General features: G+C 29.3%; 1 protein-coding gene across 1 annotated transcript in view; it reads right to left on the bottom strand.

Moving 5' to 3' along the window:
- LOC148226470 (acetylcholine receptor subunit alpha-like) overlaps positions 1 to 14,941 on the bottom strand; it is a 191,253-nt gene that overhangs the window by 92,298 nt on the left and 84,014 nt on the right. Inside the window, exon 4 of the mRNA XM_088204549.1 lies at positions 3,932 to 3,976. Coding sequence (XP_088060675.1) covers positions 3,932 to 3,976 — 45 coding nt within the window. The remainder of the gene's footprint in view (positions 1 to 3,931; positions 3,977 to 14,941) is intronic.

Raw genomic sequence — 14,941 nt, 5'->3', positions numbered from 1 at the left:
ACGAACACTACATCTGTGACTATCCTAGAATTTGTCGCCATCGATTTTAAATAAGAATTCGTTATGGTGTGACATTTATATAAACCAATCTAGGAAAATACATAAGAAAATCCGAAACGATTTTAAAAAAAAAATCAAATACCACTAATTATTTAATTTAATGAAAAAAATATAATAACAATACATGTTAAAAGAATATACTATCAAAAATATAATTAATCTCTTTTGGTGCCCTAAAATATTCAAAGATGTCAGTAAGAGTCTGTTGAAGTCCCCGATAAGCATGTGGTATTATAAATTGACCACGTGACCACGATGCAGCGCTCGACGTGCGTGTTAACTATAGGACGCCTACGCGCATACTGAAATTGAACCGAGTTACTCGTTCTATCTCAGTTTGCGAAAAACCATATCATTATCTCTTCCACTCTCGTCACTTAACACGCGAGAGAGCGAAAGAGGAAGTATCTCACCGCTCGCGCTCGAAAGAGCAGCTCCGACTTCGGTCCCTTTGACTCCGGTCCTTTTGCCGACAATGTTCGGAAGCCAAGTCGACTGAATTATTCCCACTTTACCTCCCGTTCTCGGTAGCCTCGGACAACTTCCGAGAGATTTTAGAGCGGGCAGAACAAAACTCGACCGAAGTAACCCATTATATTCTCTGTCCTTGGCCAACCTTGGCCAACTTCCAGAGAGTGTAGGCATTATTGTTTTAAAGTTATAGATAGAAATTTATCACTACAATAACACAAAAATCTTCACAGCGAATTAAATTTTTAAAAATATTTTTAATATTAAAATCAACATTTATATACAGTTAGCCCCAAAAATTTACTTTAAATAAATTGAAAATGTACTATGTTTAGATTTATCATGTTATTAAAATAGATTCAAGTGTTAAAAAAATTATAAAAGAACACAAATCTTCCATGAAATACATATATTAAGAAATATATACGTCTGTTGAATGGTATTAATTAAAATTAAGAAACCTATAAGTGTTAAGGATTTGAATAATAGTTTAACATTACTAACTTAAAACTACACAAAAAAATTTGCAACCTTATTTTATTTATTAAATACAAAATTATAGAAATAATAAGATCATTGAATAATTAAGGGTAATTAAAATCAAATACTTTTTGAAACTATTTAAAATATTTTAATAATATTCTGTATTTATTAAGATGGTATTTATTAGATCTAAGAGCAATCAGTAGTAAAAGTCATGATTTTTAAATATGTATTTTTATAGTTTTTTTAATAAGAAACGAATAACTCTACGACAGTTATGAAAAGTATGCCTTAGTAAGTAGCTATAAATATAATATTATCCTGGCCGATGGTTATTTATTTAGTATTAGATTTTTTATCAATAATTTAGGTTTTTATTAACCCTTAGAAGGTCAAAGGCATGAATGTCATACCCAAAGCGGTTTTACCATTGCAGTATAAAGGAATAATGTCATGCTTAATATAATTTATATTTTCAGAAGCCATTTTGAGTGACTTGCTAATAAAACTTTCAGTTTTTTTCTTTCGTTAATTACTCTGGGATACTTCTATCAATATATTACTTTTAATTCCCAACCTGGAATTGGAAAATTACAAGAATACCATACAACCTGTTTTTGGAAACAATTTTTTGACCAGTCGGTTTCAGCCGCTCGTCGAGTACCTGATTATTGTCAAGGCCCAGACGTGCGAATTGTTATCGATCTGAAAAGTTTAGTTTTTAAATTAAAGTACATATTCTTTTTAAATAAATTGAATACTGGTTTTTACCTACAGCCGACCGTTCTAATAAAGAAAATTATAAAAACAATAGTAGTGATGACGATAAAATTCATTTGATAAAAAAACATTTGCGTTGTTATGGAAATAATGTTACTGTTAATAAATAAAATCAAGAAACTAGGCAAATATTTCCGATAGTGAAAGTAATAATACCTGTGAATTTAAATTGTGAATTAATGACGACGATAATAAATTTGAAAGAACCGCTGATGAATTATTTTAATGCAATTGGGTACTCACATATTTGACATTATAAAAAAACGACCATTATTCTTAGGCAATGAGTGAGATTAAAAATTTTAAAAGGTTTTTTATGAGTCTATCGACTACTTTCAATTGTTTTTGACGGATAAATTGATTGAAAATGAATGTATAAAAATATAAAATTTCTGGATTAACAAGTGGGTTACATCTAATGATTTATTTCATAACCGTAAACTATGTCCTCTGCGAGCAATTTTTAATTCGAAATATGTCTTTCTAAGATGAGACTTTTTACTTGAGCTTTTCTTAGCTCCCTCTATATTTTATGATCTGATAATTCTACAGATAAAATACTACTAAAGTGAAAGCAATGCTTTTAAGGTTGAATAGGATTCTTCGATGGGTGGAAAGATCCAACCACGTCTATTTCGTCCTAGTCTTTCATTGCCGACAAGTGATTTTTTCTTTACCGTCAAGTGTCGCACAGCATCGTATAAACTTGGCCACTACAGATAAGCGTCACAGGTAATACGATTCGCCTTCGCCGTTAAGTTTATCTCCCGTGACACGTTATCGCCGTGTGAGTCGAGCTTTATGCCGTTAAGGGTTAGACGCGGCACCCGGGGGCGCTTTCCGATAAAAGAAGACGAACAACACTTCGATAAAGCTCTCGAGTGGCAGCCATTAACTTATTATGGCTCTTTGCGCCAAGACGAGGGCGGATTTTAATATTTATACACCTAGATACACTATAAGGTGTGTGCGAGCTTTCGCCGTTTAACCTTTCCCGGATCATGGTTTAACCGGCTAACTCGTTGCATATGCATGCATGCACTCTGAAGATAATCAACGCCCTCCGGGACGATTAACCTTTGTGATGTATTGCTCTCTTTTGCTTGTGTATGTAGCTTTATTGTATATACAAACATATAAGTATACTATACACACAAGGGACATGCTGAAAGTGAAGCATAAAATATTCCTATAGCATTTTATGATATATTTTTATCGACAGCATATATTGATAACGCTATTCAATAGTTAAAATGGACGTTCCTCTACTAATTTATTCATCATTAATGACACGATTTTATCCCATTGCAGCGATTTGAGAAGCACTGCATATCATAATTGCTAACAAGAAAAAAAAACGATATTCCTTGCAATAATACATAACGAGGGTTTCAATATAAATATTTTAATTAACATTTACAATCAATGTAAAAGTAATGCTGTATTTTTAAGCCATCAGAGATATGTACATATATTTATACATCTTATTTTTTGTGGAAGGGTCGACTCATTATGTTATTCTTCGAAATTAAAGAGCAACAACTATGGGTATAAACTGTTGTTCTTTTAATAAAATAATATCAACGCACATTTGCGAAAATCTTCTCTCAAGAAACATATTATTTTAGAAGTATCGCAATATGAACAACTGTTATTCAACAGTTTCAATTGAAAAATACTGTGTTTTTTCACAATAACACGTTTTTAGTCATTAATATTTCTCAGTCAAATAACATTAATATATTGGAGATATATTATTATATATTGTATATTCCATGCATGATTAACATACATATTAAAAAAGCATTATTAGGTCTTATATTGAATTAAACAATAATAAAATTGTTGCGTATACATAAATAAATTCAACTACGTAGGCAATAAAACCAAATTAGACTGTGGTTAACATGTTACACAAAATCTCTGACTATGAACTCAATAAAAGTTTAACAATATGTTCCAAAGCGCGTCCGTTCGACGTCTCGAGTTGAAATTTGTCTCCTCGAATTTGGGAAATCGTTAACGATTAAACTTTAAAGGCGCTTCCAAAAGTTACTTTGAATAGGCGTAGTTTGAATTTTCTGCGCGACTTTAAGATTCACGCAATCGTCGACAGATAAAATTTGATAATATTTACCTGCTCGACCCACAGGTTGGTGGTCATAATTTGATTCTTCAGGTTCTGTAACAAATGGAAAAAATACATGGATTAATATATATTTTTTGGTAACATCTAATTGTGTTGTGTGTTTAAGAATGCGGATTATCTAGAGACAAAAACGACGGCGTTGGCTAAAGATAACGAGCGGTCGGTTGTGGGTGGAAAATTATGCAATAAGATTACAACCGCACAAAATGGCCGTTGAGAATAATGGGTAGCGTTAACAGCAATTGGGCCCATTGTTTTTGATCGTTCTATCGTACAGACAATTATGTACGAAATACAGCCAGGATAAGAAAATTTTGCTTCAGGTAGCATTATGGCGACAAAAGTTAAGATAGTATTGCATCGAGAATGTTTCAGTGCTGCATGTTTATTATTAGATAAGTATTTTAATATTTAAAAAAATATATATGAAAAAGTTCAGAAGATTTATTAATTATAATTTATATAAGAATGCACTATTATTAAAAAATAGCCCCAGCTGCAATATGGCATCTTTTGATTATTATCATAATTTATAATTATTTATATAGATGTCACCTATTTCCAGACTGAAAAATGGTAGTTAATATTTAATTGTAGGTATTTAGTACAGAATTACTTCGTTATAACGCATTGGGCCCACGCCTGTCAGGTTACAACGCCAGATTATAAATAAATAAATATATTAAATAACAAGCGCATATGTCAATGCAAGCAAAACCAACTTAAAAACTACTTATCGGCTAAATAAATAATCCAGATCAATCAATTACTTAAACTATTATGAAATTTAGCGTGGCAATTTTATATAGTTTTACGCTTATACATAATTATTATTATTTTAAAAATAAATTAACATGTACACATAGTAAATGAGATATTTTTATAAATTAATCAATAGATTAAATCTTGAACTTTTTTTATAAAAAAAGTTAAAGGTTACGAAGAACAATAACGATTCTTTGATTATATATTAAAAAAATATCTTATTATTTCTAAATTTACGTTCTTAGCTTATTTGTGCTTTTTTTTATATGTAATACATAAAATATTACATTGAAAGTTAACAAGATAGTTAATAACATGTTTTATTAAATTCAATCGTGATGTTTTTTAAGCAACTACATATTATCCATAAACACAAAATATAATATACAAATATTTCAATAAAAAAAAGTCGAGATTAACTAACAGAATTCATAGTTCGTAAGTCACATATTTACCTAAATAATTTACACAGTAAATCCATTTTACAGCTCGAAACATTATAAGATAATCCTAATTTTCGATTAACTGAATTTAGAATATTTAGAAATATAATTAATATGTATTAAATAATATAACAGCCGCTTTGATCTGATTTGATTCGATCTTGGATACGTCTTGAAGGTGCCGGTTTTATCAATTGAATCAGCCTTTTATTAAAAAATTAAAACACCAAATAGAGGGATTAGATCAGCTGGTCTAAAAACGGTCAAAAGGCATTTAGCAAAATTCAATGCTATTAAATACAAAACCAGTTTCGACCGTGACGGATTTTAAACGTCTTAGACAATAAGGAAATTCTTTGTTTAAATGGGGCAGCACCTTGAAAAAATATTTTTGCAGATTAAGTCAAAGTACATACGTCGTAAATGCATTGAAAAATGAGCTCTAAAAACGCGAAAAAATATCAGACGCTCCCTTAAAGACTTTATGAAGCACTTCTACCAACATCCAGACTTGAGAATCTATTTCGGAGTTTAAGGCATTAAATCTAATTTGGATACACTTAATTCGTACAAAATTCAGCTAAGATTAGACCGTCGCAACTTCAAACCATCAAAGATCACAGAAGCTGCCGCTTCTCTCTTCGCATTCCTTGGTTCAGCTAGATGTCTATAATCTTAGTTAAGTTAAGCTCGCTTTGAAGACGCCTGAAATCTACTACCACACCCATAAAAACTTTACGTATAACTAGCGTATACATCTAGGTTTGTCTTGAAAACAAAAATTAATACCCATGACAAGAAAGTCAAGACAGAGACTATGCAAAAAACTAATTTATTATACATATCACGAATCGTCAATTATTCGAAGTGATACAAGTTGAGTATCGCAAAATTTTATCAAAGTACATACTAAATCTTTATCTGCCATTTTCAAGTCTTTAACAAAATTATTTCTGGTTAAAACACTTTTCTATAGACTATAAAAGTTCATCCAGGCAAATGTAAGAATAGCAGACACTTGGTTGTGCTAAAAGGTAGCCGACTGTCAATCGACCACCTGCACAGAGACTCCATGTTTTTTTATATGGATCGCGAATCCGCATTTGTGCGAATACTCTGAACCACTTTCAGGTAATCAGCATAGAAAAAAGAGGAGAGAATACAAATAAGTTTCTAAAGAAGGTCACGATCATTGTTCTAACGTATAGATAAAAATGTATTAAAAGAATAGAAGATAAATTTTAATCAAAAATATGTCAGTAGAGCTCATATAATTAGTTTACAATTGATTGCCCCAATAAAATTAATAATAAAGCTAAAGTAGTACCAGGTTACTCTTTTTTACATATAAGCTGATTTTTTTTTTATTTTATTAATAATATCTATATTATCATACAACACAATATGAATAAGCTACAATGTGTAAACTTAATTCTCGGATTTACATACAAAACAAGAAAATATTTTGTTATTCATGTATTTTTATACATATGTATATTAAGATAAGTTTGTGTTTAATACCAGTATCGTGTATATTATTAAACTGTGTGTTTGTACATGCATTTATTATTTCTGTCCTCATTAGTATATAATATATGCATATACATTTGTTCTAATGATGAAACCATATTCTCATCACAACAATCTGACATATTATTACTCCCTTGAAATGACAAAGGAAAACCACTACGCTGTAATATAATACAACCCCTGCTGTGCTTTCCTTTACCAAAAAGTTGTTACATAAATATGTACAAATCTTATATTTTTACGCTTTATATTATTTAAAAATATATATAAAATAATAACGAACTAATTTTTTCTTGGTATTTTTACAAAGAAACGTAAAACCTGAAAGTCTCAAAAATTCCGCGTAAAATGTATGTAGTCTTGGTGTGTGTAGTAATTGGCTTTCCATATGCACGCCTCGTATATTCCACTCGAAGCAATCCGCACGCAAATTTGGCATCCTCACGCGATACGGAGAGCCGTTTTATTATAACATAGAGAGAAAGTAAACCCTTGTGTGTGAATGTAACCGAAACAAGTCTGTGTCTCTTTTTCTCTTTGGTCATTTTTATGATAATTCAGGAAGCGTGATGTTATGCGATGTTTTTATTAGCTTCCGCATTGCGAGCGCTACTTAGTGTGTCTTTTCTTCGTTTGCGATTTAGTTCCAAAAATACTCTGCTTAGAAAAGTAAGGGGGAAATATGTATGTATGAGAAAATAAAACGTGATAAATAAAATAAATTAAAATATACATGTTCTTTTGTATTGCGTGTGATTCGATTTATTTATGCATGAGTTATATTTTATGTACACATGTAAACTCAAAATAAAAGCGATTTTGTTACATATCACCTATCACAATGTAAGGCTTGTTTTGCGATTCACGTATTTCACGAGGCGATAAAATTTCCACATTCGCTTTATTGTGAATGGAAAATTGTATTAGAGATAAACATATGTGTGAAGAGTTTATTCTTTTTTAGATACGATCAGTAATATTAGGTTCACTCATATTTAGTGTTCGTCAGAATAAGTTAAATAATACTACAATACAATATATTTTTCGATTAACTTGTTTAGCATTTCCTTAATTTAATTAGTCTTTATATTAAATAAATAAATAATAGTCAAAGTAAGAAAATATATAGGTTTTAAAATATTGTTTATTATTTAGGATGTGGGACAAAATTTATGATTACTCCCAATAAAAACAGCAATAAATTATATGCTATTTTTATAATTATTGTATATGATTGCCGAGAAATTTCAAACGAACAGACATATTGTAATAAGATTAAATAATAATACTTTCGAAAACATCATCATGATTAAAACTTGCTACCACTAAGCATACATCAAGAGTTGAAAACAATACACAGTGTCTCGCTCAAACGAATAATTGTTGTTATTTATAAACCTTTATCGTCATCGGATACCAACCACAACGGTTTCGTTTATAAAGGTTTACCCGGAAGACACTTACGCTTTATTAAAAGGGGTTGAAGTCGGGCTTGAATATACAGCCATTAGTTTAAATAAGGCATTTTTTATTTGTTCAAGCTTTAGTAAAGAAACATATTAAATGTATGACATTTTTTTATTTATAAAGATAGCAGTAGAGTACAGCAAAAATAAAGACCAGAGAGTAATAATAACACCTGAATTATATTTTTTTAATCATAAATATCAATTGTATAACACAATTATATATCAAATAAATGTTATTGAAGCTAATTAAATAAATAAGTAATATAAATTAATGGATTCTATAGCATCATAAACTATCAATTTAGCACGTCATAAAGCGTTTTAAGCGTCTAATAAAAATATATTTTTTAGTCAAAATGGACACCACCATGAGAAACATTTTTATAGCTCAAGTTACCAGATATACGCTATAAATCAGAAAAGATTAAAATATCTGTTGCCTTAAGAAAAAAACACGCTTGTATTTGGGTTTGCTTCCAGCTAGCTGTTAGGTTCATAAGTACAGTTCGCGGGACTTCAGACGCATGTCTGGCGTGTCTCCTAACTAGTGTTATGTATGAATCGCTACAGAACTTGGGGTATTTTATTAAATCGGAATTATTAATCAAATAAGAATCATAATACAATTAAAAATCTAAAGTAATTAATATTTCGTATATTTTAGAATATGAATAATAAATAGGTCCTAACTTAACAAAAACATAACTTTTTGACAAATTCTATTAGCCTATTATATTATATTTAAATATTTTCTATTAACTTATTTTATTTAAATGAAAGCATTAACTTGATTTATTTTATGAGATATGAGATAAAATACATACTTAACAAAACAGAGTTTTCACATCTAAAACAATTTTATTATATTTTTTATCACAAAGAGGCTTGTAATAAATTTAATTTATCTTGATAATTTCGTAAGAATAAGTTTTTTACATATTCATATATATGCAGCAATTTTAGCATGGTTGTCAAATAAGGATTTGGGCGCTATTTTTAGTATGAATTACTACTACCAAAATTGCAAATATTTTATAATAGAAACTAATATGTTTTGTGAATAAAACATAAATATGTTTTATTTCTGAATTTAAGGTACAAAAAATGTACAAAAGATCATTATTTTTCTTCGTAGTATCTATGGCGTTTTTCAGCCTTTAGAAAGTGCATAGATACCTACACAAAAAAAACTTTGGCTGAGTGCACAGCTATTCGTGCAATGCCTGCTGCATCCCTTTGTTGCACCTGAACCTTTACCCCTTCATAGCAGTATCATCAAAAAGTACATGTACTTCGAATATCTATATGTCATTTTAATTCGATTTCAATCAAAGACAAAAAATATTTTTGTTGAGGTGTATTTTACCCCCTAAGCACTTTATGCTGCAAAATACACCACTGGATTTACTTGCTCGCTTTATTGGTAAGCTAATTATTTCTGGAAAGCCAACTCATTTTGTTAAAAAATCAGCTGGTATGATAGATCTTTTTGAAAAAATGCACTCATTATCAACTCACGTCGTCTCAGAACTTTTAAGTCCCTCGCACATTTTTTGGAGTCACTGACATTCATCACTATACTGCGGCTATAAGAGCGACTATTTTAAACTGCTGTCCTTTTATAATGCATGCCTGAATCGTATTTCATCATCTAACTAATATATTTAAAATTTATAGAACATCACAGTTCAAGGATTTATGTATATATATATTAAAGTATTATAATATTTTTATTATATTACAATTATTATTAGAAAGTGTATTTTTCACTTGCACTATATATGAAACTTTGCTCTAAAACTGTTCCTTGTAACATTATGCCCAATTGCTGCTCAAACTAGTATTCGGTGAACAAACCAATATATATTCAATCCCAGAAAACATTTTACCCAAACCAGTGATATTATTATTCATTATATGCGATCACACACAGGCACATCATGCATGCACAGATAACGCAGTCTGAAAGCTGTTGTTTCGGGTTACTCCTACAGACGTTGAACTCTGGAAACGTTTGAGGCAGGTCGCTTTGTCTGGATACAAAGTTCACGGAGCTTTTATAATATACAAGCAGCACACTCTCTCCCCATCCCTTGTCGCTCTCTCCGCAGAGGGCACTTAGTATGTTTTTCGAAAGCGATAATTTGACTTTATTATGCATAACAAGGGAGAATGACTGAAATATGCTGAATGGTCGCGTTTATTTTTTTAACGAAGCTTTTTAATTAATATTTAAATTTAATTAACATCCAAACGATTTTTATTTTATTTTTTGACGCTGTTGTTGTTGTAAAGCGGAATGCGAAAGTTTAATTGAAATAAACCAGATAAATGTGAATATATATTTACGCGTAAAAAAAGTAATTTTTATTAGATAAAAAGCAATTTTGTTCCCGCGAGTTATTCGTCGACTAAAGACGGTCGCTTTTTCCGTTATGAATAACGTATATTGTGAAAATTGTATACGAAGGTAATTAAACGTTCTCTATATAGTCAGTTGAAAAGCAAACGAATTTACTGTTGACCGATTTCATGATGAATCTTTTAACAGATTTTTCAATGAAAGCTCTATTTGAAAAAAATCTAAAAAGGTTTCTTTCTGAATTATGTATCCTTTCAATGTGGTCAATTTAAAATTTTAAAACGTTTCGCAAACACCGAGTCGGAAATTTTTATTTGTGCAACTTTTCTAAAATGCTTTGCAGCAGGCAATATCATTTTCTTACTATTTCTTATTGCTATATTTCATGGCTCGTTTCTCGATATAATATTTTTTATGTAACTGGTTTTTCAACCTCTTTATAGCTTCGTTTTTAATGTGACTTGAACTTAAATAGTTTTTGCATGTCTTTAATTAATATAAAGCTAGCAAAAAATAAAGACATTTTCAACATACAGTTTTTGAAAATAGTAAACTTCTGAATGATGGGTAGTAAAAATCAATTTTAATTTTTGGATTATTGCATTAATTGATCTTTGTTAAAAGAAAAAAATACCTGTTCACCAGATTGAATTTTAATGCAAGACATTTGTCGTTTAAAAAAATGTACGGAGCTGCATATTGTATGAAATTTATTAACAGCTGCTACAAAAAATATTTGTGAAATATATGGCGCCATATATTGCACAAATGTTGTTATAAAATGCCAGATATGATTTAAAAAAAATTAGGTGTTTTTGATTAAATGTATGAGCCTTGTAGTAAACCACACAACTTATGATATCGAACGGTAACCATCAAAGAATTATCAAGAAAGTTTAGTACTTCGTAGACTATACAAAGATGTTTAAAAAATATTGGAAAGAGTTGAAATGAGGATTTTTGGATTTTCCATAAATTTTTGATCAATATAAAACAATAAGGTACTATTTTGCGGGAAAATAATAATTACAGCCATTTCTCTAATATCAAATAGGGGACGAAAAATGGGTTTTTATTTGAATGTGGCGCAGAAAAGGCAATTCCAACCCTTAAATCCAGATTGCATCCTAAATATGATTTTTCATGTATCATATATGGTGAGATTCAAAAGTGTTAAAACAGTATTTAACAGAAGTTTATAGTAAACTTTTAGCTCGATTGAGTGAGAAGAGGGGGGGGGGAAATATTATTTAATATAACACCCTGCTAAATTGTCTCGGGATTAAATCTGCAACCTTGGTTGAAAAGTTTTGTTGCATCCTATATATTTACTAAACTTGACCTCTTCTTTTTACTACTTGTTTCCTTCAATGAACCATTGTTTTAAGGAAATAAATATTCAATCGGCTCTTTTTATTGTTTTATTTTTAAAATAGAAAATTATTACAAAAGAAAAGCAGTAATTCATTAGAATGTTATGTAAATCGACACCAAATAAATTACGTGGCAATAACCAAAAATACTGAATAATGCTATCTAAGTTTAATTGATAAAAACGTCATTACATCCAGATACCTCTAATATAAATTTACAAGTCAGTGATCATTACCTTAATTATTTTTAATTTTTTGATAGTATCTGATAGACCGAAATTGGTGATTATTATATAATTAAATTTTCTATGAATTTTTTTTTTTAATCTCACTGATGATTATTTAAAATCAAGTTAGGTCAGGTTAGGTTAGGTTATATATAAAACGAAAATCTGAAATTTCATTAAAGATGCTCAAAGTATTTTTTGTGATACTATTTTAAACTATAATAATAATTACTAAACTAAATAATGTACTATCAATTGGTTTTATTTTAATGTTATAATACTAGTGATATAAAGAGTAAATAATTATTGGAAAATAAACGTTATTTGTTTGTCTTAAATATAGTATATCTGTAATATAACAAGCATTTCAGCGCTTAATATTACTTTAGGCAAACAAGTCTGGTAATTGGAGAAGGTTCATAGTAAACTATTTATAATATTATATTCATCAGAAAATGTCTTAAGCAGCTCGGCTTGTTATATTATACTGAAAAATTTGATTATGCTACGAAAATCAAATATAGGTATTTTTGTTATAAGTCTGATACTTCACGGTTATTATGGCAATTATATTAAATTAAATTTTTATATTGAATTCTTTGTATCATACTGAGCGGTTTTCCTGGTGAACCAATAATTTGTTTATATATTAAACATAAGTATTAATTTTCTATGTGATTATATAAATCGGCTTTACAATATTTATCTAAAGAGCAAATAAATGGGTCTGAATTATTCGTTTTATTAAAAGTAATTATTTTCTGAAATAATATTAAAAAAACTTTGACAAAGCGTAAAAAATACAATAAACCTGTATACAGGGCAATTTGCATACATTCGCACAATCGTAAATTTGACAATAATAAAATGTTGAATTTGAAAGAATATGTTTTGCTTTTTGAAAGCTGTTGAATTTTAAAATAATACTCAAAGAAACAATATTTTTTCATTCAAGCATAATATTTATTTTCTATACATCAATACAATATCTCGGCAAACAAAAACAGGTATTGTTTTCTTGTGCCCACCCGGTACAAATAATACATAATACATATGCGAGCGTAAGCAGCCGCATAGGCAAAATAAAATATGCGGTTCGCATTGATGGTCGATATCGCCACTCGGTTAAATTAAACAACAAAAGATAAAGATATGAAAGGAGAGATTTGTTTCCGATAGTCAAAAAAGGCAGATTCAGACGCCATGGCGCCTATGGGCACCACCTTGGGAGTCTCTGCTCCAGTTACCGTAAAAGTTCAAGTTCGTTCATAACGTACGGTTCTTATGTACGAGCGAAAACATTTTTCATCGCGCAAAGGCATTAAGTCCTTCCGGATCGGTCGTTATTCAAAACCTGTCACGGTGAGGGTCGATAAATACTTCAAATAAAAAAAAAACAAGGTAAACCGACGTTCAACATCTTTTCGTTAAGATTTGTTAGCGCATAAAAAATTAGACGCGTATCGAAACGGACGTTAACGTTAACGCGAAACACGTCAAAGCAAAGCTTTGAACGCCACGTGTAGCACAAATAGCTCAACAAAGGTATTAAAGGGACGCGTATGGTTTTAAGAATGGTACTTCACAAAGAGAAACACTTGAAAATATAATGAGAATTACACAATCTACTCTCGGCATAAAGAGACTCGCTCAATTATTAAATTTATACCGCTTCCAATTTAAAATTTACGTATTGTTATTTATTATGTAACGATTTGGCAAAAATGCAACATAAATATATATTTTCGTAACGCGTTCTTTTAAATATATTAGCGATCGCTCAAGATTTGATAATGAAATAAAAGCATTGCTTAAAGATAACATTGACCTGAAAAAAATCAAGCCCATAAATTGTCATTATATAAAGATCGCAGAAAAACAAACAGAAACGCCCAAGTTTTTCTCAAACCATGTGAAAAAATTAAACATATATTATTTTTAAATCAATTTAATGTGCGTGTAAGCCATTCTTTAGTAAGAGCATAATTTCTTAAACGATAACTTATAATTACTAATATACCATTAATATTATTTATTTATCATTAAATACGCTTAACCGAAAATCTGCTAAGCGAAGCTTATCGTTTTTGTTTATATACCCTTATGTTAAAATGTAAATAATACCGCCTAATTAATAATCCACAATTCATTACGTAATAACTAGGGGTTAAATTTTATAGCTCTTAATACATAAAATAATATTTATGTATTCAATTTGATTATGTTCTGCATACAAAAACTAACTTTTCCGCTAACAAATTTCGCAAAGAAACACTAATTCTCTAAAATGATTTACATAATGGCATATTTATGCTTAAATTTAACAGGATTAGTTATAAAAGCACTTAATTTATGAATATTATTATAAAAATTAAAGAACAGTATTTCTATTTATATTGTTACAAATACACAAATACCTATGATATGGTCTATAAATAAATTATAATAACTTATTTTTGGATAAAATGCAAAAAAAATACAAAGGAATAAAATTAATTTAATAAAAAAATATTTTATTATTAATTATGTATTTTAGTTAAATTTAATGTCAAATAAATATTTAACAACAGATTTAAGCCAATGGATAATAATAAAAACAGTATCAGCTGGAAAACACAAATATTAGGTATATATAATATTAACAAATACTATGAAATATAGATGAAAAAATAAATAAATCCTAATACAAAGATCTATCCATTTAGTTATTTTATTTTAAAATAGAGTTTCAAATCAAAAAACAATAGCTTAGCGATTATAAAAAGGCAATATCTTATTTTTTGTATCGTTTTAATAGTAAGGAAAGTTTGTAGTGTACTGGGTTATGTG

The sequence above is a fragment of the Plectrocnemia conspersa genome, unplaced genomic scaffold (genome assembly GCF_051122295.1).
Source record: "Plectrocnemia conspersa isolate PC_06_02 unplaced genomic scaffold, ASM5112229v1 ptg000014l, whole genome shotgun sequence".
NCBI lineage: Eukaryota > Metazoa > Arthropoda > Insecta > Trichoptera > Polycentropodidae > Plectrocnemia > Plectrocnemia conspersa.
The sequence above is the reverse complement of the archived record's forward strand: the minus strand, read 5'-3'. Positions and strand labels throughout refer to the sequence as shown.